The 22,790-nt window shown below is 35.3% G+C and overlaps 4 protein-coding genes and 1 non-coding gene across 5 annotated transcripts; 2 read left to right on the plus strand and 3 right to left on the minus strand.

The window, feature by feature from the left end:
* Positions 1–917: 917 nt before the first annotated feature.
* LOC110795021 (uncharacterized) lies at positions 918–3,279 on the minus strand. Its single transcript, XM_056836106.1, has 8 exons — positions 3,216–3,279; positions 2,820–2,855; positions 2,317–2,382; positions 2,094–2,220; positions 1,842–2,007; positions 1,707–1,752; positions 1,523–1,598; positions 918–1,443 (listed from the first exon to the last, which is right to left on the minus strand). The coding sequence occupies exons 1-8, from the start codon at positions 3,277–3,279 to the stop codon at positions 1,308–1,310; spliced, it is 717 nt and encodes a 238-aa protein (XP_056692084.1). The 3' UTR covers positions 918–1,307.
* A 2,205-nt stretch (positions 3,280–5,484) lies between these two features.
* Positions 5,485–11,058, minus strand: LOC110795006 (ribosome biogenesis regulatory protein homolog). Its single transcript, XM_021999978.2, has 8 exons — positions 10,873–11,058; positions 9,479–9,629; positions 8,344–8,395; positions 8,118–8,246; positions 7,866–7,983; positions 6,145–6,328; positions 5,930–6,043; positions 5,485–5,810 (listed from the first exon to the last, which is right to left on the minus strand). The coding sequence occupies exons 1-8, from the start codon at positions 10,968–10,970 to the stop codon at positions 5,622–5,624; spliced, it is 1,035 nt and encodes a 344-aa protein (XP_021855670.1). The 5' UTR covers positions 10,971–11,058; the 3' UTR covers positions 5,485–5,621.
* Positions 11,059–11,124: 66 nt separating this feature from the next.
* On the plus strand, positions 11,125–13,157 carry LOC110795007 (uncharacterized). The gene is made up of 5 exons (XM_021999979.2): positions 11,125–11,283; positions 11,428–11,548; positions 11,682–11,785; positions 12,642–12,773; positions 12,886–13,157. Exons 1-5 carry the CDS (start codon positions 11,281–11,283, stop codon positions 12,910–12,912), a joined length of 387 nt encoding a protein of 128 aa, XP_021855671.1. The 5' UTR covers positions 11,125–11,280; the 3' UTR covers positions 12,913–13,157.
* A 932-nt stretch (positions 13,158–14,089) lies between these two features.
* TRNAS-AGA (transfer RNA serine (anticodon AGA)) lies at positions 14,090–14,171 on the plus strand. The gene has a single exon. It is a non-coding gene; the product is annotated as a tRNA-Ser (tRNA).
* Positions 14,172–14,321: 150 nt separating this feature from the next.
* Positions 14,322–17,104, minus strand: LOC110795015 (pentatricopeptide repeat-containing protein At4g32430, mitochondrial). Its single transcript, XM_021999986.2, has one exon. It carries the CDS (start codon positions 16,762–16,764, stop codon positions 14,461–14,463), a length of 2,304 nt encoding a protein of 767 aa, XP_021855678.1. The 5' UTR covers positions 16,765–17,104; the 3' UTR covers positions 14,322–14,460.
* Between the last annotated feature and the right edge of the window lie 5,686 nt (positions 17,105–22,790).

A 22,790-nucleotide genomic window follows, 5' to 3' on the forward strand; every position in this document is an offset into this window, starting at 1 on the left:
AACTTCGACCACAAGCCTTGTGTTGGCCAATTGCCTTATGTTTTAGGGTTTTGGGATTTTTCCCAAAATTTCCTAATTTACTTCTAAGGTTTGACACTTTAGGGTTTTCCTATTTTCTATAAATAGAGGTTGTATGATCATGAAAAATAACAACACACAACATACTTTGCCAATCACATAAAGTGAGATCTCAAATTCCTAACACCTTAGATTTAAATCATAGTTGGTTGAGTTTAAGGTGGATCCGAATGTACTATGGACTTTCTGTAGAGAGACGACGTTTGGAGTCATAGACTTGTTCTTGTTCGGTTCGGGAGCAGCTAGGAAGGGAACGCATCATTTATTGTATGTCTCCTAAATTATGCTAATTGATTATGTACATTTAACATGGATTCTGACAATTTAGGTTTTTCCACATTTACATTGGATTTTTCATAACCTAACACATCTTGATTATTCTCCAGAGTTTGTTGTATCGACTCGAAGTTCTTCGAGGTCTACTTTTCTCCCACTTTTCATTTTGAAAATGTGTTGTCTTTCCAAAAAGATACTATCTCGAGCACAAACACATGCGCGCAGGCCCAAAGCCACTAGTGGAAAATGGCTCATTTGCATCGCTCATTTAAGGTCATTTGCGTCGCACATTGCGCGACGCAAAAGGTCGCGACGCAAAAGACTAAAAGTCATTTGCGTCGCACAAAAGTGCGACGCAAATGACTCTCATTTGCCACGCACATTAGCTAAATGTGCGACGCAATTGACTTTTCTGGCGCCATGCTGAAAAGTCATTTGCCACGCACATTAAGCTAATGTGCGTGGCAAATGACCTTTTGGCGCCATAAAAAAAAAAGCCATTTGCGTCGCACATTAAGCTAATGTGCGACGCAAATGACTTTGAATTTTGTAAAAAAAATAGGTTTCATTTTAATATATACATATATATATATATATGGTGGACAACTCATATTATTAAATAGAACCACATCAAATCAGTAAGACTTACAATACAAAAGCTTGAAATATCTACAACAATATATTCCATCTAACGGTTTCTCTTGACACCCAACAAAAAAAAAATAGCTGCTGCCCGGAATCATATTCTTGATTCTTGTGTTAACTGCTTTAACATATTCACAAATAGCTCCAAGGCGCTTAATCACTGTGATCCCTCCTTACCACAATGTTTTTTTTTTGTGTTGGAGAAGAAATTAGGAAAAATAAATAAAATAATTACATCTCTATGCTCATTGGTCCCTCCAGAATGTTGAAAAAGAAAAAGAAGTAAACAAGTTTAAGAGTGAGTGACTTCAGAGGTAATGAGTTGGCTGAAGAGGGGAGGATACAGTCAACAGTGGGCCATCTAAAATACCTGGCTGCAAAGCTGTTAGGCCGAAGCCTCCTGAATCAGGAACTGCTATTGGAGGTTGTTGTGTTATTGAACTGCTACAAGTGAGACTGAGTTAAAGAGTGAAGTCTAAGCCAAAGTCATTATAATAAAATGTCAAAGTCAAAATTCACCAACCTAAATGAAAGTGACAAGGAGGGATCAACTTGATGAGGCACGCCATTTCGGCAAGGTGAAAAAAGTGACCAGAAAACTGGAGTAAGAAAACACACGTCAATTTTCAGTTACTCGCAGAGAATTGAGAAACACGTAGCACCATTCTAACTTTTTGTATAACACGAAATGTTTATGCAAGAATTACCTGACTGCTGTGGATGATCCTGGAAACTGGAACAAAAATATATATCCTGCAAGGTAAAAAATATACCAGCTTTAGATGATCAGCTAATTTCAAACACTGCCAGTTGCTCTGCTGAGCATTGATTCATGCACTAACCTGCCGTGTGCTTCCAGGTACACTAGGTCCCATCTCTGCACACAAAGCAATACCATCACCATATCGACCCCACACCAGGTTCTCAAAAGATCCCATAGTAAGTTTTTCACTTTCAGATACTAGACCTTTAATATAGCGAACAGAAGCTACATCCTCAAGCTTCCTCCTAGAAAGAGATAAGTATAATCACAATTAGGCTCTAGGTAATGCCACAACATCCAGCTAAAACAAAAGACATGAATGATACATTACCCTCCTAGATAGCTTAAAACAAGGAAAGCTCGTCGAAATCCCAATTTCTCCAAGGAAAGAAATTCACGACTTAGTTTGTGTGGCTTAGAGGAGTTGAATAAATTCAATTTTATCGATGTTAACTTATCTGTATAGACATTAAGCAAAAGCTCGAATCAGCAAATATAGTGATCAACACTTCATTCTCACACATATCAAAACTCTTCAGCAAAAGGAACCTTACCGGATATAAAAGAGAAAACAGACGCATTATCTGAATTGTCTCCACTTATTGTATTAGCAGTACTTCCTGCACATAAATATTAAATATTAACTTCAAACTCACAACAATTCATCTATGATCAAATGTTGAAAAAACATTCCTATTGAGAATTTTACACAATTATCACCACCTAAATAAGATTACAGAACAACAATTGAAGATTAACTCCAACCCCGCCCCCCGTATAAGGGGAAAAAATGATCCCTCTGTCCCATTGATACAGGACCATAGGAGAGCCATCACCAAAAGCTAGCTCAAGGGGAGGAGAGCCCATGATCATAAACCCCACATCAGCCTCCCATACGACCAATGTGAGACTTAAGTCCCAGACCTTGCAACGGACCATTTGATCTTTGATATATACAGGAATTGAAAAACATTGCCGAATCATTTGATAGTAGAATTGTTTAAACAGTGATTGGGCCAATTAGAAGAAGACTAAAACAAGTATATTTGCAGCTTACCTTGAGAAGTACCCGAATGATCAATTGAATTACTTCCTGCAGAAAAAACCCAATAAAAATTAATTAAATTAATCGAACAAAAAACAACATAAATCATCAGAAAATTTCAACCAAAAAATTTCAACAAGTATATTTGCTCAAAGCTTCTCCTTCCCTCTTTGTATAAGTACTCTATTTGTCCCCTTCAATAATAACCAATTATTTGTATGCAATATTTATACATACAAATTCAGTATTTCTATTTGTACTCCAAAAACAAAGATGAAAAAATTACTTGTAAGAACATGTAGAGAAAAAGAAAACTAAAGCTTACCCTATCATCAGCGCGGTCCGCTCGGTCTCCGAGTCTTAATTCAAGCATCTCTTTCCCTAACCAATCCAAAGAACTAGATGAACCATTCTGATCACTGTAAGCCATTGTACTACCTGGTCCTACATCTCCTATATTTGCAGAGGACATTTCAGCAACTTCTTAATCCAAATATCACAAATGTTCACCCAACTGCCCATGATTTCGCTCCATCTAGCCTTGCATCCAAATACGACCTCAAATTCTTCACAGTCCGAATAAAAAATCAAAATTAAAAACTTTTAAATTGAAAAAGTTTGCGAATGCAAGATTAAAAAATACCAAATCCAATTGCGGAAAAACAACTAGAATCAAAGACCTCGGCTTAATTTGATTTACATTTTAAAATGCAATTAAAAACCCTAATTAAATAAATTTGCACTAAATCTATAATTAAACACTAAAATCAGCATCATAATCAAAATTTCAAATTCAAACACTTCTAAATCGACCAGAACTATCGACGATTGAACAAATCCATAACAAATAACCAAAACCCTAGATTCGCAAAATTAACATAGGAAAGGAAAACTCTAATGGACTTCGAAATTACAGCAGGAGATAGCAAATTCTTCGGCAACAACTTACTCAAGGACGACGACAAGGTGAATCGGAGATCCCAACCTTCAAAAATGGGTGAACCTTCATAAATCGAGATGTACTGCTTCGAGATCGATGTCTCCTTCTTCGCCGCGGATCCTAGGGTTTTGCTTATTCACTAAAATTGACAAATTAAGATAGGTTGGTTAGAGGAGATTTCAGATGAAGTCGCCGTCGAAAATGGGAGTTTCTAAGAAGAGGATGAGAGAGAAAGTGAGGAGCTGAGCGGCGAATTAATGTAGGGTAGTCTACAGTACTTCTATCATATCTGAAATAATGTTGAAGGAATATGGCAGGCCCAGCCCATACATCTGCGTCGCACATTTATTAATCTGCGAGGTAAATGACTCTAGGTTGCTCCCAGAGTCATTTGACTCGCAGATTAATAAATGTGCGACGCACTTGATTGATTCATTTGCCTCGCAGCTTTATTAATCTGCGACGTAAATGACTCTAGGGTGCATCCTAGAGTCATTTGCCTCGCAGTTTAACAAAGTTGCGACGCAAATGACTAAATTTTATGCTAAAATTTGTCATTTGCGTCACATGTTCAGAATGGCGTGGCAATTGCGTGGATGCAAATAAGCGTTTTTCTACTAGTGAGCCCATCATGTGTGCGAGCGCATGCTGCTAGCTAGCGCCGCTGGGTTGTGCGTGTGAGCTTGGGCACCAAGCTCACTTGCACATCAAGTAAACTTGGGCCACAAGCTTCACTATGGACGACTGCCCTAGATGCATGGTTAGGGTTTTGGGAATTTTCCTAAAACTTCCTAAATCTAATCTAGGGTTTTGGCCACCTAGAGTTTTCCTATCTATACTAATATATTAAAAGGCGTTTGTGAAAACGTATATGTGTCACGTAGACTCCCTCCGTATTACGCCATGTCACCACTAATAAGCATCATGGTATGTTATTGACAACCAAAAAAGCATGTAGCAAGGATCGAACATCAAACCTCATGGATTAAAAGTTTCACTTCATACCATCTCAACCAGCTACAATGTTTGTCATATTTTCACATATAAATGTAAAATACAATCTTTTAAAATTGGGCACATTTTTCAAAAACGTAAACCCGCCTAAAAGTAAAATCCGGAGCAACGCCCGGGCCACACACTAGTTTCCTATTAAAATACGTTCTATTATCATAGAACATACATGAGTTTTCATACTTAATTTACCTATCAGATTAAAAGTGAGATCTCGAATTCCTTATACCTTATATTGAGATCATAGTTGGTTTAATTTAAGACGGATCCGAACGTACTGTGGACTTTCTACGGAGGAATGATATTTGGAGTCTTTGAACTTGTTCTCGATTCAGGAGCAACTAAGGGAAGACACACATCATTAATTGTATAATGCTAATTTAGGTCAATGAGCTCAATGACTCGATCTCCATAAATCTAAATGCCTCTTGTTACTTGTTACATGATGTAAATCCACATAAATTATATCAAAATTACAAACAAATTCCTGAAATCAATGCCCCCAAACAAGATACCTGAACGATCCTGAATCCAGTCAAGAATGTACTTTTGAAATTTGCATGCGGACAACGACACTTTACTTTCATAGAGGTACAAGGATTCCCAAAATTCAGAAGCATAGATTCCTTACAATTAGAAGATTTCCACAAATTGCTGCATAATACTAGTATTCCCAGTTTCAAATTCTACCAGCAAGCTCTTCTAGGAAATGAGAGTAGAGAGAAATAACAAACTCGAATTGGAATTGCATAAATAGCCAAAATTTTGATGTCTCATACTACTACATACATACACATGTATGATATTAAACTTAGAGAAGTAGCTTACGGAGAATTTTTGTGGTTGTCTAAGATTAAACAGTTCTAAGATGATTTTGATTTAAATGACCCCTTCTTTGAAGATCCCTTGTTTGAAGATCCCTTGTTTGAAGATCCTTTATATGGGGATTTCTTGAAAGATTTTTTCTTCGGATCCAACTTACTTGAGGAACCCTTGTCTCGTTTGTTCCTTTGTTGCTGCTTCTCCTGCTGCAAATTGATATTTCTAACAGCCTGTAAATGATATCCAAAAACCAAGTCAATACTTCAATCTGAGTTCAATGGCAGAAACCAGTCAATTTAGCAAATGTTTGTGTTCAAAGTTAACTGGTGAGTCCTGCAATTTAGCATACCTTGTTGACATTAAGTGACTCGTGAGAATGCTTGGAGAAGAGCTTGTTCAGAATCTTATCAGTTTGTTCTTTCTCTTGCAAACCCATACCCTTTCCTTGTGCAACAGGTAGAAACTGGAAAAACCAGCAATTTAAAGGGCAATGACAAAGTGAACATATCAGTTTAAGGAAGTTGAAATGACAGAATTAAAAATGAGAATTACGGAGACACAAACCTTTCGATGTTTCCCTTTGTTTTTTAATGGCTTTTCTCCAGGTAATTTTTTGTCAAATTTCCCGATACTAGCTGTGGATGTTGCAGCTGCACCAGCAACTTCCTCTAGTTCAGTTTTGTTGAGTTTCTTTGGAGCGGCATGACTTCCACTTATGGGCAATGCTGTAGCAGCTAGTTGAACATGGCTGGGAAAGAAAAAAACAACTGTTATCAGCATCTTCTTCTGAAGGCAATAAGTACAGCAACTTGCAAACAGATATACGCAACATGAAAATTTTGAAACGTGGTGTTGGCTGAGGGTGACATTCACAAAAATGAGGGGTAGATTGCAAAATAAAAATTTGCCAAGGGCTCTACGTAGACTGACTACTAAACTAACAAGTAAATCCCAATGTATTTTGCAAGGCAGAAATATACTTAAATGTGAATAATGAATTATGCTTAATGTTGTAAATTCAATAGCTGCATACTTTGTAATCTGTTCAAGGCCCGTGAAAAAAAAAAATCCAGAAACATTATGTTTTGTCTTGACATACTGAATATTAAATTACAACTAGAAGACGTTTAACATGAATTATCAATAATTAATTCATACTCTCTTACGTAGAGCTAATATTAAGCATCGATGAATCACAAAATTGAAGCGAAACCTATATGGCTACGTGTACTGTTGGACAATATATCATGCTGGGCAAGAGTGATTTAGCAGCAAAATGAGTTAGTCGATGTTGAGGTTTTAAATCTCCAATGTCTTACCAACATCAGGATGTCATTAGAACAGGTAACATACTAATAATTCGAAGGAAGCTAGCAACGCATGACTGTTTAATGAGCAGGATACCAATAGAACAGGTAAACATATGCAAAATAGCAAGAAGAGGACTAAGGCAGACAAAAAGAATTGCCACGAGAAAGCTGGAGAGGACAGGAAGTTAAAACGAAAGAAGAAAGTGGAAAGTATGAAATGCAAGGAAAACATCTCCTTCATCAAGTTGACAAGGTTTACAACTCATGAAATAGTTATTGACTAGAATTAAGAAAAGCAGAAACACAATTATTGAAATAAACACAAGGTAAACATGAACTATATCAATAAGAAGTATTAAAAGCAACCCACAATGGAGTTGAGGGAAAGCGTGTCACAGTAAGCCTCAAAGAGACATATAAAGGCACAAGAACTACACTGTATATCAGATAATTATTGCTCTCATGGTCTAAAATTTCTGAGAACAGATGAAAAAAGAATCGAATCAAGTCAAGAATAATACAGAGTAATACATTTATTAATTTGCGCTGGTCAAAGATAGGACTGTGTACATAAAAATCTTCAAAGACTATTCAAGATCCTAACTGGAAAGTAGTTGTTATTGTTATACCCCCCTACTCGGGACTGGATATACCAATTAAATTATTGTTAATATATTACGGAGTATCAAATCAAATAACTTGCAGGATGGATATTAGTTATACTTTGAGTTTCTTATTCAATTAGATAGGTCGGTGTTCTTCGTCAATGGCAACGAATATCGAGATTGAAGCTGGCTCCTGAGCAGTCGTTGAGACCACTGGCCTTTGGTTGTGTTGTAGGGAAATTAAACCGTTAATTCCCTTACTAATACAGGTAATTGTTAGGTAAAGCACTCTGTAAAATACAGCCAAATAACAGATCTTGTTTCCCAGGAAGGAAATAGAAGCGGCATTAATTAGGTGAAAGGACAATACCTCGGCAGGGCACCAATCTTTGAAGCCACCTTTAGATTCTTCAAATGATTCTTCTCATTGTTCTCTACTCGCTGCTTCTTCTCAGCTTTTCGCTTTGCAAAAGGATCCAAGCCAGGCTCTGCAATTACCCAAAATAAGACACAGCGGTCACGGAAGACAGATTTTCCAGACAACATTAATAACTTTAGCATGGAAAATTCACTTTGATATATGTCAGCTCGAAAAATTCTGAATACAAGGGAAATTCGTTACCATCAGTTGGCTTGGCATCAATAATAGGAATATCATCTTTATCATTTGCACGATCATACCCGTAGGTGCGCTTCCAAGCACCAGTCCTTTCATCATATGCAATTTTGTCTTTCTTGCGCTTCTTTATGCCTGGAAAGTTGTTTCAGATCAAGGTAAATTAATTGGTTTGCTGTCATGAAGTAATCCCAAAGACATTTATTAAAAATAAAAAAACTAATCGGCTTACCCTTCTTCTGTGCAAAAGCCTCCCACTTTGTTTGTGGCTGTGCTTTGGGGAGCTGGAGAAGAAAGTGACAGACACATAAATCACAGTTTAGCCATACTTTCGAACATGATACCTCCTAATCATATAATTACAGATGCAGCAAAATGGAGTGATACTGTTGAAAGCAATGCCTACTGAAGCAGTTGACTATCATCAGTTAGAAGAAGATACATTCCAGAACTAAGTTCATCAACTTGCAATTTGTAATGCTAAAAGCCGCATCCTCATGGTTCTAATGTACAATCCCCCCTAGCAACACCCATCTAAGGCTCCGTTCTATTGGACTTATTTTGACTGAACTTATATTATCTGAACTTATCTGAACTTAACTGAACTTATCTGAACTTATTTTGTCTGAAATAAGTCAAAATAAGTCGAACAGAACAGGGCCTAAGTCTTTTAGAAAGAAAGAGTCATATAGGAGAGCTTGAAACTAATTTAAGATATCAAAGATCATGATACCAACATCCCCTGATAATTTCAGCTATCACTAACTATGTGATTTCAGATTTCCAAGAGCCAAATGTTTGTTTTTAATGTTACAGCCAATGTTCTTCCTTTGCATATAAAGCTCAAATATGCACCATTAGGGGGTCAATGCTCTAGATGTTTCAAAACATGTCTGGTTCTTATACAACCAAGACCAGCGAAAAAAAATCAACACTCGTCCACTAAGCTGGTAACACAATCTCATATTTTGTAATTGCACTCAGTTCTAATTATATTAGGTCATATCAAACAACAAGCCCATCTTCATTGTTCAACAACTCGAAACTGGCATTTTAAATAAGTTTTAAGTACGCTAGGAATGCATGTAACATCAAAAAAGTTTTAGGTAGTTCTTCCGACCGTAAGACCCTTTATGAGTCAGAGAAATCGGAGGCGAAGGAACTCGACTACTTGCTTACTTGAATGAGTAAGGTCAAATTCACTTACTTGGACTTGGAAATAGTATGGCGACGTATGAAGTCGCTGGTATGAAGTCGACTTATAATTAATGAAAAACCAAACTCATATCATCGCCACCGAAACAGGCCAGGAACAAAGAAAATACTCAAAAAAATACAAAAGCAAGAGATAAAGATAGAGCATTTACATGCTTCTGCCTAGGAAGTCTAGTAGTCGGTGGAGGCAATTTGACAATGGGTCCATCAACATCTTCAGTAGCAGGCAAGTTGAAGAGGGAATCTGCAATTGCTTGTGCTAGTTCTGTTCCCTTCTCCAGGCATTCTTTCACCAACTCCTCCCTTCAGTTTAAAACAAACAAACAATCAGTTTCTCTTTATACCAATTCAACAAATACCTAATAAACTAAAAAGGGGACAAATTTTGTTTTTTTGTTTTTCCCCTAAAATAAAAATCAACAAAACCCACAAGTTAATTTCAAACAAATCGAACAAAAATAGAGTAAAAAACAACCCCAATTAAAAAAAACTTCACAAATTAAAATATGGGTTCACGAATTAGTGCGAGTTTCACAGGAGACATTATCAAAATCAACAAAATCCGGAAGATAACTTCAAAAACAGTCTTTGGCTACTTAAAGGTAAGGCTACATTCATCTAGACTTCCCCAAACCGCGTAGATGAAATAAATGATATTCTTTTTCTTGTTGCAGTTACACATAATAAACAAGTGCCACTCACAAACTCGAAGCAAATGGATAGAATTTCAAGACTTCAAGTATTGGCAGTCCCAAATAGCGATTTGTACACCCAAGACAGATAGCAGGGTGTATAGCAGCAAGGTTCTCTAGCTCTCTACCCATGAGGTATCAATCTTCAGAAGAAAGCCGTCGGTAAACTAATGTCAGAGTGTCACCCAGCACAAGGCATCCTAAACCCACTCCTGTTTGCACACAACTCCACCAGCACTCTCGCCCCAAAATGGTCACCGTTTTATGCTAAACATTTCCTTTTTTTTCCCCTTCCTCCAAAACATCTGGACACGAATTTCTCACTTACCACTACTAAATAAACTCTGATTCATCTTTCTTTACTAGCTCAACAACTTCTTTTATTCACCTCTTTTTGGCAATGGAACTCGCATCTACCACGTACAAATTGAATCCCCCATCCCCTCAACTCCAATTTTGATTCCCAGTACTAAATTTCGTGTCCTTGCAATAGCTCAAGTGATGACTTCCCAAAACTTCCAATGGGATCTCAACCTCAGCACTCTACATAATGAGCAGGCACATGAATCTATATAGTTTTACTATACGCTATAGTTACCAATCTGCATCAGGAATATCACCATGATTCTAAAATTAAGCATAAAATGTTCCAGTTCTTTGTACGGCACTAAACTAAGTTCAACAATCGTAAAAATATTAGCAAGACAACTCATACACATTTAATGGCTAACCTAAATTGAACAAAACGAGAGAAAAAACAACCCAGTATAATAAACTTCAGAAATTTGAACATGAGTACACCAAAAAGGCAAATTTCTAACAATTTCAGACGAAAAAGCAATGCAAAAGTTTACCTTGAAGATGGGATAACAGGGAAATAGTGATTAGGGTTAAAAGCGAAAAGATTCCCCAAATCAATTTGAAATCCTTTCTGGTTTTCAATCTCCGCCATTATTTCTCTCTCTTCTCAAATTTGTGAGCTCAAAAAAGGGGGAGCTTCAACTTAACTCTTTCTTTCTTGACTGTGAAAAAACCAAGCCCTAAAAACGAAAACAGAGCAATGGGCATAAAAACGGCGACGTAACATAACATAGATAGTTAAAACGCTGTCGTTTTATATATTCTAACAAAGACAAAACCTTCCTATATATTCTAACTCTTGTTTCATTCTGCTAAAACCCTGACCTTCTATCTGCGCCATTTGGAGAAAAACCCTAGCCTCCCTCTTTCTCTCACCTCTCCTTCAGTTCACATCAGCCACCATGGTAACTTTCTCTCCCTACCTGCATCTGGGTTTTTAGGGTTTTTGAATTTGATTAGTTAATAGTTAATTATGCTTTGTATGATTTAGTTCATGATTAAAATAATTAATTTTCTCTATTTTGGGGATTTTTATTTTTTGTTTTCAGACGGCAGACATTGTTAACCCTAAAGCGTACCCTTTGGCTGATGCCCAGTTGACAATAACAATCATGGACCTTGTTCAGCAAGCTGCTAATTACAAGCAGCTTAAAAAGGGTGCTAATGAAGGTTCGAATTTGTTAACCTTCAATTAATAGGTTTTTTTGTGGGGTTTGAAGAATTAAATGGATAATTTAGGGGGCTAATCCTGGTGGGGTTTTCCGGTTTGTTGATTTTTAATGGGGTTTATTTGGAATTGCAGCGACAAAAACTTTGAACAGGGGTATTGCTGAGTTTGTAGTCATGGCTGCTGATACTGAGCCGTTGGAGATTCTTCTCCATCTTCCTTTGTTGGCTGAAGATAAGGTATATTTTCAACAATTTGTTGTTAATCATAATAATGCTGTAATTTGTTCAATGTTTGTGTTTGTTTGTTTTCTTATACTGTGAATTGGGTTTAGGGAAGTTGACAAATTAGGGTTTCTAGAACTATATGTGGTGGTATTTGTGATTCATTTGCCTTTTACCTTCATTTGTGTATGAGAGAAGATTTATTGCCTATTTTACTTGCTAAGAGCAGCTAGTCATAGTGGTGTCTACTGAGTATTAGCTATTCCAAGGCTTTAGAAGCTGCCTGTTAGTCAAGATAGATATGCCAAAACTTTGTGTTCTGGGGCTATATGTCACTGAAATCTCAGTAATTTTCCACTTAGTTTGGTTTCTTCTAATCCCCATCTCTAATTTATTTCGACACATTTTCCGTGATCCATAGGTCTGATTTTTCTACGTTTTTGTTGTGTAGTATTCCTTTAAACAAACAATATGATGGTATATATTTATGTGCTAGTTTTATGCCATAGTGTATATGGCTATTGTTGTATTTTCGAATGCTTACCTCTGTTATTGTAATTGAGTTTGTACTTGCTGGTTGCATTGAGTGACTCTTTTCCTAGTATATGTAGTATGATAAGATTTGTTAATGAAAGATTTCTAAAAGATATTGTTAATGAAGCCCTAAAGAAATCAATTATTCTTGCTCTTGATTGACATCGATACTTTTGTACATGTGCTTTTTATACAAATAATCTTCATGCCAACTGTCTTTTCCTTGAAAAACTAATTATGTACTTAAACCTTATATGCGTATTATGCAGATTAAACATCTGTATTTAACTTCTGTTGCTGTTTGTAATATTTTTGTTTCTTGCTTTCCAATTTGCAGAATGTCCCCTATGTGTTTGTGCCTGCCAAATCAGCTCTTGGCCGTGCATGTGGTGTAACAAGACCAGTAATAGCTTGTTCAGTGACCTCCAACGAGGGAAGTCAACTGAAATCACAAATCCAACAACTCAAGGTGAATTTTTCATTCAATAAGCATCTACTGCTAATTTTCTAAGCTAACATTCGATTGCTTGAAGAAATTTGAATCTTTTTCCTGATGTGTTCTGTTGTATTCCGAAATGCAGGATGCAATCGAGAAGCTATTGATTTGAGGAGTAGTTGGCTAGATGCCTGTATCGCTGTTCGGAGTGATAGGCCTCTTGGATTGTAAATGTTTATTCCTTGGAGGCTCTTGACTGATGATGTTGTGCCACTAGGGAATAGTCTTTTTTATTTTCTATTATAGCAATTGTCGTAATGGATTAGTGTTTTGGATGGAGAGTGGAATTTAATAACTTTGAATTCTGATGTAAGCTAAATTTATAATTGGTAATCGATTAAAAACTTGGTGACTTTACTTTCTGGTATTCTTCGTTTTTGTTGGATGATATTTTTGTTTTGTTTCTATGACAAGGTTCTGTTGTAGTATGGTTGTCTTTTTCATACCAATTTCTTTAGCTCTATGGAGATTCTCTTTTGCTCATGCTTCTACTTATTCAGCCAATTTCTCAGTTTGCATATAATTGCTCAAATGTGGCATACTCGCCCTATGATGATTGTAATTCGTCTTAGATGTGCAAAAACAATTGTCCAGTCTAATATGGTTAGATTGTACTTCAAAAATGAATTTAAATACTTTCTAACTTACATATTGGTGTTTGTGTATCGTTTACATATTACTACTGATGTTGGATTACACATTTACGTTACTTATTCAATTGTCAATTTTATTGTATGAGTAATGCCCTACATTAGAATTATTGGTAATATACTCGTAATTGCACTATAATAAAAGGTTCTAATGAAAATTAAACATTTAAATGGACAATTTAAGTGAAGTTGAAGGTAAGGTAATAGTCATTCTTATGCACCATAAGTCATGAGTATTGCCTTCAAAACCCACACCATAGCCAAAGTTCTATGCCTTTTGCCTTGTGTTGAACCATGTAACACATCAAGTCAGCCAACATATAAAGGCACAACCAAAGTTCTTTCCCTCGGAACATATCAAGTAAACCCACGTAGTTCATGCCATAGCCAAAGTTCTATGTCTTATGCCTCGTGTTGAACCATGTAACACATCAAGTCAACCCACTTATTGCCGTGCCTGTTTATCATATCTCTCACTATTCTATGAAACCTCCATAAGCATCACACGTCTGATGTCATTACTAAAAAGGATAACTATTTGTCTAGAAAACTATAAGTAATTGATTAAAAAATATAACTATTTAATTAAAGATCTGTTACTATTGATATATACTAAAGCGAATGATTTTCACCAACAAAGTGAGCGTGCCGGAGTGGTTATCGGGCATGACTAGAAATCATGTGGGCTTTGCCCGCGCAGGTTCGAATCCTGCCGCTCACGCATCATTCTAAACAAGAAATACAAAATGCTATTACTATTTACTAGGGCCAGAGTGTCACGGAAGAGCCTTTTAATCGCCCTAATATCCCTTTTCTTCAACGTCTTAACGTCATTTTTCCAAAATGGACTGAGAAATTGGCCGCACATCTCAAAGCATTACCTCAATCATACATTCATACTGCGGTCAGATCGCAAACAGTTAAAAGGTACATTTTCTGTTATCATATCAGTTTGTTTCATGCACTAATGTCCTAAATAACAAAGGTTTTACGTTTTGTGGCAGTTGAGATCAAACTAGCTCTTCTATTTCCATAAATTTCTTTTCAAGCCCAAAACTTGCTGCCATATGGTATATATCATCAGACCTTGGATGAGACATATCATCTGATGAGAAACCGTGCATAATCAAAGAACCATTAGTATTACCTACATCCACCCAGCTTAATCCCACTTCTTTTCTAACTCTGCTATCTCTCATTTTCCTCCTCAATGTAGCCACCTTCTCCCAGTCCCCCTTTTCAGCACACAAATTCGACATTAAAACATATGAACCTGATTCTTTAGGCTCCATTTCTATTAAAGCATTGGCCATCCTCCGACCCATCTCCATATTCCCATGAGTTCTGCATGAACCTAACAGGCTTTGCAAGGCAGAAAATGATGGTCCTCCGGGAATTTGATGAAGTAATTCCTCTGCCTCTTTTAATCTTCCTGAACGACCCAACATATCCACCATACAGGAATAATGCTCAGTTGATGGTTCAATCGAATTGTCTTTGATCATTGAGTCCCAAATCTGACGGCCCATGTCAACCATACCCTTTCTCCCACATGCTGTCAACATTGAAAGGAAGGTGATGGTGTCGGGTTTTACACCCTGCTTTTCCATCTCATTGAAAATTTGCATAACGGAGTCATAGTCTGCATGTCTTGCGTGGGCTGAAATGATTGCAGTCCAAGCGAATTGGGTTCTGTGAATGGTTTCTTTGAAGATCATCTTGGACTCGTATAGGCTGCCCCGTTTTCCATACATATCAAGGAGGGCTGCTGATACTATTGCGTTGGACTTCACTCCAAGTTTCAACAAGTGAGAGTGGCATATTTGTCCGTATCTGAGTGAAATGGCTTCAGCAGATCCAATTGCACTCAAAACACTGCCAAATGTATATTCATTTGGCATGATCTCTGATTTTGCTAAGCGGAATACCTCAAGAGCATCTTGGTACAACTTATTTTGGTCGTATCCAGATATCAAAGTATTCCAAGACACGATATCCCGGTAATGAAGCTCTTTGAAAACTTCCCTTGAATCCCCCATTGACTCAAAGTTCGCATACATGGTGATCAGACTGTTAGACACATTTGTTTTTGACAGAAAACCAGTCTTTAAACAAAATCCATGGATCATTTTACCTTCATTGAACAAATCCCCAAGTGTAATGGCATGCAGTAACCCGATAAAAGTTACTTCATTTGGGTAAACTTCATCAATCCTCATCTCATGAAAGAGGGAAAGTGCATCTTCATGGAAAACAGAAATCATTGTAGTCCAAGAAACCACATTTCTTTCAGCCATTCCTTGAAATACTGTCTTGGCATCTTCATTAACCTCACACTTTGCGTATGTTGACATCAAAAGGTTACAGACGGCACAATCTGATCCGAACCCAACCTTTACACTCAAACCATGTAGCAGCCTACCCATCTCCAAAAGCTTTTCATAACCACAAGCAGAAATTGCAGCAGTTAATGAGACATTATCAGGTCTCACATTCTGTCTCAACATTGCGTAAAATGTGCAGATTGTTTCCAACCCATATCTTCCATCTTGGCTATACCCACATAGGATAGCATTCCAAGATACTGAATCCTTCATCTGCATTCCATGAAACACTTTTTCAGCTTCGATTATTCGACCCTGCCTTGAGTACAATGTGATCAGTGCATTTCCGATGAAAACCTCGCATCGGAACCCTGATTTCAGTATGTTTGAATGTAATTGGAATCCAAATAAAAACCCTTTATCATCCAAACAGAAAGACAGAGCTGTAGTGTAAGTAACTGGGTCAAAAACAACACCATTTGCATTCATATGAGCTGCAAAACACAAAGCATCATCTGTATTCTGAAAACCCAACAGGACTGTGTTATAAGAGACAGTGTCAGGATCATTCATGCTGCCAAATACACGAATAGAAGAATCGAACTGCCCTGATTTAGAGTACATACTCATCAAAGAATTTGACACTGACCGATATTGAATGTACCCAGATGACATAGCAAAGCTGTGAAGCATTGTACCAGCTTTCAGATCACCACGACACGCTTTGAGGGCGATAGCGACAACGTCTTCATGAATCCCATGAGGGTAATTATGCTGCAATTCTGTCTTGAAAACACTGAGAGCTCTGGAACCATTGTTTTGGTGTATAAAGGTGAGCATGTAGCTGCTGATAGAAAGATAGGTTCGTTGAAGACTTTTGTCGAACAGGTGATGTGCATGGTGGTTAATTGAATAGTATCTGCAGGTATACAATAGCTTTTGGTGTGTTGATGGTAAGAAGGTTTTGAACAATATTTGGCGGGTAGGCATTAGATTTATGATCAGTGTTTACCTGATCCGAAACACGATAGGGAATGGGTACCGTAATGCAATTCGCTACCTTTGTTATATTATTTGAAATTCCACCGTACTAATACGCACGCATCATATTTCAACGCGCGAAAAAACGCAAAAACATTAAAAGAAAACGCAAAAAAAAAAAACATAATAAACTAAACAGAAAGAATATAATAGAGTAAACGAAAAGAACATTAACCAAAACCTGAAAAGAACACTAATGTTAAAAAAACTAAAGAAAAAGAACAAAAATAAAAGTACCATATTATCTCTCCTGATATACTATAAAAAGAACAACTATTTTACAAAAAGATCATCATGTGAAAATTGCAATAGGAAAAAAAAAATTATCGATAATATTATAAACAATTAAAAAACAGTAAAAAAGTTAAAACGAACACAAAATAATTAAAAAGAAAAATAAAGAACAAAATCAAAAGAAAAATAAAATAACAGAAACTCAAAATTTAAAAAAAAAACGGCAACAAAAAAAAGAACAAAAGAACAAAACATATGAAAAAGAACAACATTTTCTTTTTCCTTATCAAACAAAAGAACAGAATGAAAGGGACGAAAAGAACAACAAATCTATGTTCTTTTATTAGTTGTATTTGTTCTTTTCAAACCACTTAGTATTCTAATTAAAAAGACGAAAACGACGATATTTTGATGCACTTAAAACTAGATATATATTTTTATTTAAAGGTACTTTTGTTCTTATCCCACGCATCAGATCTATGTTATTTTATTAAGTGTTATTTGTTCTATTCAAATGATTTTATGTTCTAATTAAAAAGACGAAACGACGATTTTTTGATGCACTTAAAACTAAATCTATATTTTTTTTAAAGTATTTTTGTTCTTTTACCACGAATCAGACTATGTTCTTTTTTAAGTGTTATGTGTTCTTTTCAAACCGTTATATGTTCTTTTTTTAACAATCTATGTACGTTGATATAAAAGAACAAACTATGTTGATTTAAAAGAACAAACTATGTTGATTACACAGTAAAAGTAAAGTTGTGAAAAGAACATTATAATTTGAAAAGAACATTAAAGGAAAGAACAAGGAAATGTACCTTAAACACTTGATCAACATTTATCAGGAGCATCGATATCTTTTAATAAATCTTCAAAAATTGATCTCAATCCTCGGAAAATATCACGCTCTCCAGAGATTCTCTTGCTTCAAAAATTAGCCAAATTGAAATAGTGTTTTTCTTAATTCACTCATTTTCAACAAAGGAGAAACATCCAGAAGGAATTTTAGAGAGAGAATAGGGAGAAAATATATTTTTTTACTCTTTCACTCACCATCTAACTCTTTCTCTCTCAAAAAATCTCTCTTATGTTGAGAGAATATAAATCCTCTCCTCTTTCTCTATCTAAAATGTATTTCTAAAATGACTAAGGGTTATGAGTATTCATAAGTACAATTATTATATATCTAGTTGCTGAAAAGTAGAAAATGAAAAAATAGGAAGTAGAATCAAAGAAGAATAGAGAAGGAGAAAGGAAAAATTCTTAGCATAATGAGAACTATGCACGTGTTTTTATTTTATTCTTTTAACAGAATATATATTATAAAAAGAACAAATGAAAAGACTAAAAGAACAAATAGAGAGACTAAAAGAACAAATTAAGTACCTTGTCCAACAATAATATATGATTCGGAATCATCATTTTCATCATTCTGTTATGAATTATCAAGCACATTATTCATACTATCTAAAAAAAATAATAGGTTAGCATGTATAAAACCAAGAAAAAGAACGCAATCAAAAGAACAAAGGATAAATAAAAAGTAACAAGAAAAATAACACAATAAAATAAAATAAACAAGTTATGAAACGCAAATGAAATTGAAAATAATAAAAAAGAAGAACACAATAGATTGAAAGAACAAATTATGAAACGCAAATGGTCTATTTTTCTACTATAATGAAATTGTTCTTTTATACGAGCATAAAGAAACTGTTCTTTTAATACGAGCATATGTTCTTTTAATACGTATAACTGCTCTTTTCTGGAAAAAAAAAATCGTAATTACATAATCAAAATCTTCAAAATCAACGATTTCAACGAAATCAGCGTATTGTTACATAATTTGATTCATTAAAATCATCAAAACCATCGAAACTCGATTATTACTAAAACAAAATCATCAAACACACGATTATTACAAAATCAAAATCATCAAAACATAGAATTTATTATTACAAAATTGAAAAATTACCTCCCAAAATCTGACTATCAGCTGTAGAATTCAGATTTGAAGAAGACGAATCGATTTAATTTGATGTTGAAACAGAAAAATCAACGAATTTTTGGGAATTTTCACTACTTTCTCTCTCTAAGAACCATTTTAGAAAACCTAGTTCATACTTTCTATCTCCTCTTTACAATTTGAGTTCAAAACATAAAATCTAGAAGAATATATATCGCAAGAAGAAAGCAAATCGAATAAAAAACGCGAAAAACAGAGCTGAAAAGAACAGAGTCTTAAATGTTCTTTTGTTCAAGGGAATTGTTCTTTTGTTCAAGGAAAATGTTCTTTTGTTCCCGGGATTTAATGAAACACGCGCGTTTTATGTCTTTTCTATGTCGATTTGTTCCTGGTGCACCTAGAGCACGGTGCACAGGCCTACACCATCAAATTCCCGATCATATTTGGTTTGTGGACCTATATATGAAGCACGGAGGCGTCGTGTGACTCGCACGTCTTGGTCTACGAATAACGGGGTGTTTTTCAATTTCACCAACCTAGTATAAAGTATTAGATCAAGTGACTAAGTGAGTCTTGTCTAAGGTCTATGTTGTTTGTGGCAGCAAGATATTCTCTTGAGCCCAGCCCGAAAAATAGCGGGTTTGGGCTGATTTTAAGGCCTGTTATTCGAACTCGGTCCAACCTGATTCTAAAATTTTGGGTGGATTTTGGGGAAATTCATTGTGCCATTTTAATCATTAAATCTTTCGCACTTTCCCGTTGAAACATTAAATCTTTGTTATTTTTCAAATGTCAAATTTTTGTTAAAAATGCAAATATTATTAATAAACGTAATTTGCATTGTTGAAGTTAAACAAAAAGAGAATCTTTATCCATGTTAATTAGTCATTAAATCGCGTGCATGATACCAAACGTAAAGAATAAAACGAGACAGAGGGATTACTTCGTATTTACTTGTTGGCAAGGGCATGACTTGTTATACACATGTTGTTAGAAATAGTCAGTAGACCAAGACATCATTGAACTATTTATTTATTGACAACAAATGTAACACATACTCCCTCCATTCCCAAACGATTGCCCCATTTGGCTTCTCACAGTCTCCAAGACACGATTTTAAACATAAATAGCTCTAAATTATTAAAAGTTGATATTACAAAAATATATATTTCATAAAACGAATCTAAAAAGACCACACATGACTATATTATTCTTCTTACAGAATGCGTAAAAATTATAAAAAGTTGATATTTCAAAAATTATATATGCTTGGCGAATGAACACAATAAGATTAGTAAAACAAAAAAGTATTCCCTCCGTCCTGAATACTCGAACCGTTTAGACTTTTTGCACTATTTATATAATTCGCTTAGACCCTATTTTATTTTATAGTATATATAAAAAAATATTAGCATACTGTTGGTTTCATCTTAATATATATTTTCAAAATATTTATACTTCATCTGTTCCGTAAATATCGCTCCATGGTTGACTTTTACTCCTTTAACACAATACTTTGACTCTTAGTATCTCAAATCGCGTGTAAGTAAAAATTATAAAAAATTGATATTTAGAAAATATATATCCGATACGAATCTAAAATGACCCCACATAACTATAATTTCCTTACGTATGAATCACAATAAATTGTCATAATCATAGTGTGAATAAGTGTAAAAAAACAAATGGTGCGATATGTACAAAACGGAGGAAGTATTAGTTTTTATAATATGTAGTTAAAGATATTAGTAGTCAAAGTTGCATATTGGCAAGCGTGTCCAGTTAAAACGGTGCGAGTATACCAGAACGGAGGGAGTACTACAGAAGTATGTACGGAGTATCCCGAATGACTTACTTCGTATATACTTATTCGCGTGGGCATGACCAACTTAGGGTTACGCGGTCTACTTATAGTTTTTATCCTCAAAGCGTCATATATTTGCGGAAAAATTATTTTATATAATCCCACATTTCGACGATTTACTGTTTATAATCCAACCTTTTGATTATTATCTAATGATCCTATCTTTGCACCCTATTAATTTCTATTGCACCCTACAGGTCACAACTTGATACTACAGGTAACCTATACACGTGTAACACTCTAATCATTTCTTGATTTTATAAAACCATTTTCCAACTTAAAATAAAGTAATTACTAAGATATTACCGCCACCGTGATAACGGTTAAGGATAGTACCAGAATTACGCAGCGGAATTTAACTAACTTTCAAAACATAATAATAATTAATGGCCTCCATACAAATCGGAACTGTTACGGCCTAAAACCAAAAGATTTAAAATCCATTAACTAGAAATTTATATAGTTCAAGTAGTTTATGTAGTCCTGACTATAAAAATAATAGTAGAGTTTATAAATGCGGAAGAGAAAACATCTCTCAAACTCAATCCCATGCTTGATAACTTCTCCAGCAAGTTATCTCTGCAAACCTGTTATTAAAAATCTACTCTCAAACAACGCAAATACAATGGTGGATCATCATAGGGTCATTAAGGTAAAGGCCATGACCAAAAGAAACATGAAGCACGAAGTCAACGAAAGCTGAGTACGAACAAGCTAGAATGAAATCCTAGTCTAACGTGTTTCACTCAACAATATAATAATCCACATGCAAAAGTCATTTAATACACAAATAACCATAGAGACAAGACTCGACACATGACACGACTCTTGACTCGCAGATTAACTAAGAATAAACTTCGAGCATGCCCAAAAGAAATATCCATAAAAGGAAGGGTGTTGGGAGCCCACCAAACACCAAAATAATAAATAAAGTAACTTGTCGGACCATACCGACGGAATTCCAGCGCATAAAAAAGAATGAAACAACGTCTTGTATCATTCGTAGGAGTACAAGTTTTCCGGCAAGACTCCCCCCATTGTTTCATACTCAAGGTATATATGTTCCAAGCGTTTGAAGCTTGTTCTGGTTGCACTTTACGTAAATTAATATTTTATGTACAAGGTGAACTCAAGACAAAATCAAAAAGACATATAATACAAGAAACCAAACAATGACACTTCATTTTAATCCTTTAGGACTTGTGATCAAAAGACAGGACTCAAGTGATATTATTACCATTGTTCCTTCTCAATATACTAATGAGATAACCCGACAATGCCAGTTAACAAGCGGGGTGTGCACAAGGCACGAAAAATCCTTAATTTAATTCACATAGGCTTCCTAAACATACCCTACAGACGAGGTAGAATAACCAATGCAACGAGGCACGAATACTTGGCTCAAAGTATGCTAGACATTACGTACAATAGCATAAACATAAATCCTTGCATGTGATACACTCATACATGCATATAAAACTTGAACAACATGCTTAATATTAGATTCAACGCTTAATTATAATCACAACTTCATAAATTCAATAATAATCCATAGCATGGTTGTTCACAACATCAAACATGAACCCAATATTAATCCAAGTCACATGATTCACAATAATAAAGTATCACATAGTCCTCATGTAAACGGTGGTCACCCTAGACATGTACGTACCTCGAATATTTATGTACTTTGCAAATCACGACTCAACGTTAGAAATCACCTCCTATAATTAAAATAATAAAACTTAGTTTTTATCCATGCTTAATAAATATCCAGCAACTTTTATAAATTCTAAAACCCTTTGTTTAGTTAGAAATTAATTATTCATAATTAAAATAATAGTCTCAATTGAAAAAGTAAAGTCCTAGTATGAAAATATTAATTTTTCACCTTTAAAATCATCAAAA

The sequence above is a fragment of the Spinacia oleracea genome, chromosome 2 (genome assembly GCF_020520425.1).
Source record: "Spinacia oleracea cultivar Varoflay chromosome 2, BTI_SOV_V1, whole genome shotgun sequence".
NCBI lineage: Eukaryota > Viridiplantae > Streptophyta > Magnoliopsida > Caryophyllales > Amaranthaceae > Spinacia > Spinacia oleracea.

What these genes read in the sequence shown, in the direction of transcription:
- LOC110795007 (XM_021999979.2), top strand. An exon ending in CTTTGTTGGCTGAAGATAAG is followed by an intron (nt 11,786 to 12,641) that starts GTATATTTTCAA and finishes TCCAATTTGCAG; the next exon opens with AATGTCCCCTATGTGTTTGT. An exon ending in CACAAATCCAACAACTCAAG is followed by an intron (nt 12,774 to 12,885) that starts GTGAATTTTTCA and finishes TCCGAAATGCAG; the next exon opens with GATGCAATCGAGAAGCTATT.
- LOC110795006 (XM_021999978.2), bottom strand. Translation starts at nt 10,970, where the DNA reads ATGGCGGAGATTGAAAACCAGAAAGGATTTCAAATTGATTTGGGGAAT. An exon ending in TGATGCCAAGCCAACTGATG is followed by an intron (nt 7,984 to 8,117) that starts GTAACGAATTTC and finishes GGGTAATTGCAG; the next exon opens with AGCCTGGCTTGGATCCTTTT. An exon ending in AGTCACTTAATGTCAACAAG is followed by an intron (nt 5,811 to 5,929) that starts GTATGCTAAATT and finishes TATCATTTACAG; the next exon opens with GCTGTTAGAAATATCAATTT.
- LOC110795021 (XM_056836106.1), bottom strand. Translation starts at nt 3,279, where the DNA reads ATGTCCTCTGCAAATATAGGAGATGTAGGACCAGGTAGTACAATGGCT. An exon ending in GGCTTACAGTGATCAGAATG is followed by an intron (nt 2,856 to 3,215) that starts GTTCATCTAGTT and finishes TTTTTTCTGCAG; the next exon opens with GAAGTAATTCAATTGATCAT. An exon ending in TCCTTGTCACTTTCATTTAG is followed by an intron (nt 1,444 to 1,522) that starts GTTGGTGAATTT and finishes TCTCACTTGTAG; the next exon opens with CAGTTCAATAACACAACAAC.
- LOC110795015 (XM_021999986.2), bottom strand. Translation starts at nt 16,764, where the DNA reads ATGCCTACCCGCCAAATATTGTTCAAAACCTTCTTACCATCAACACAC.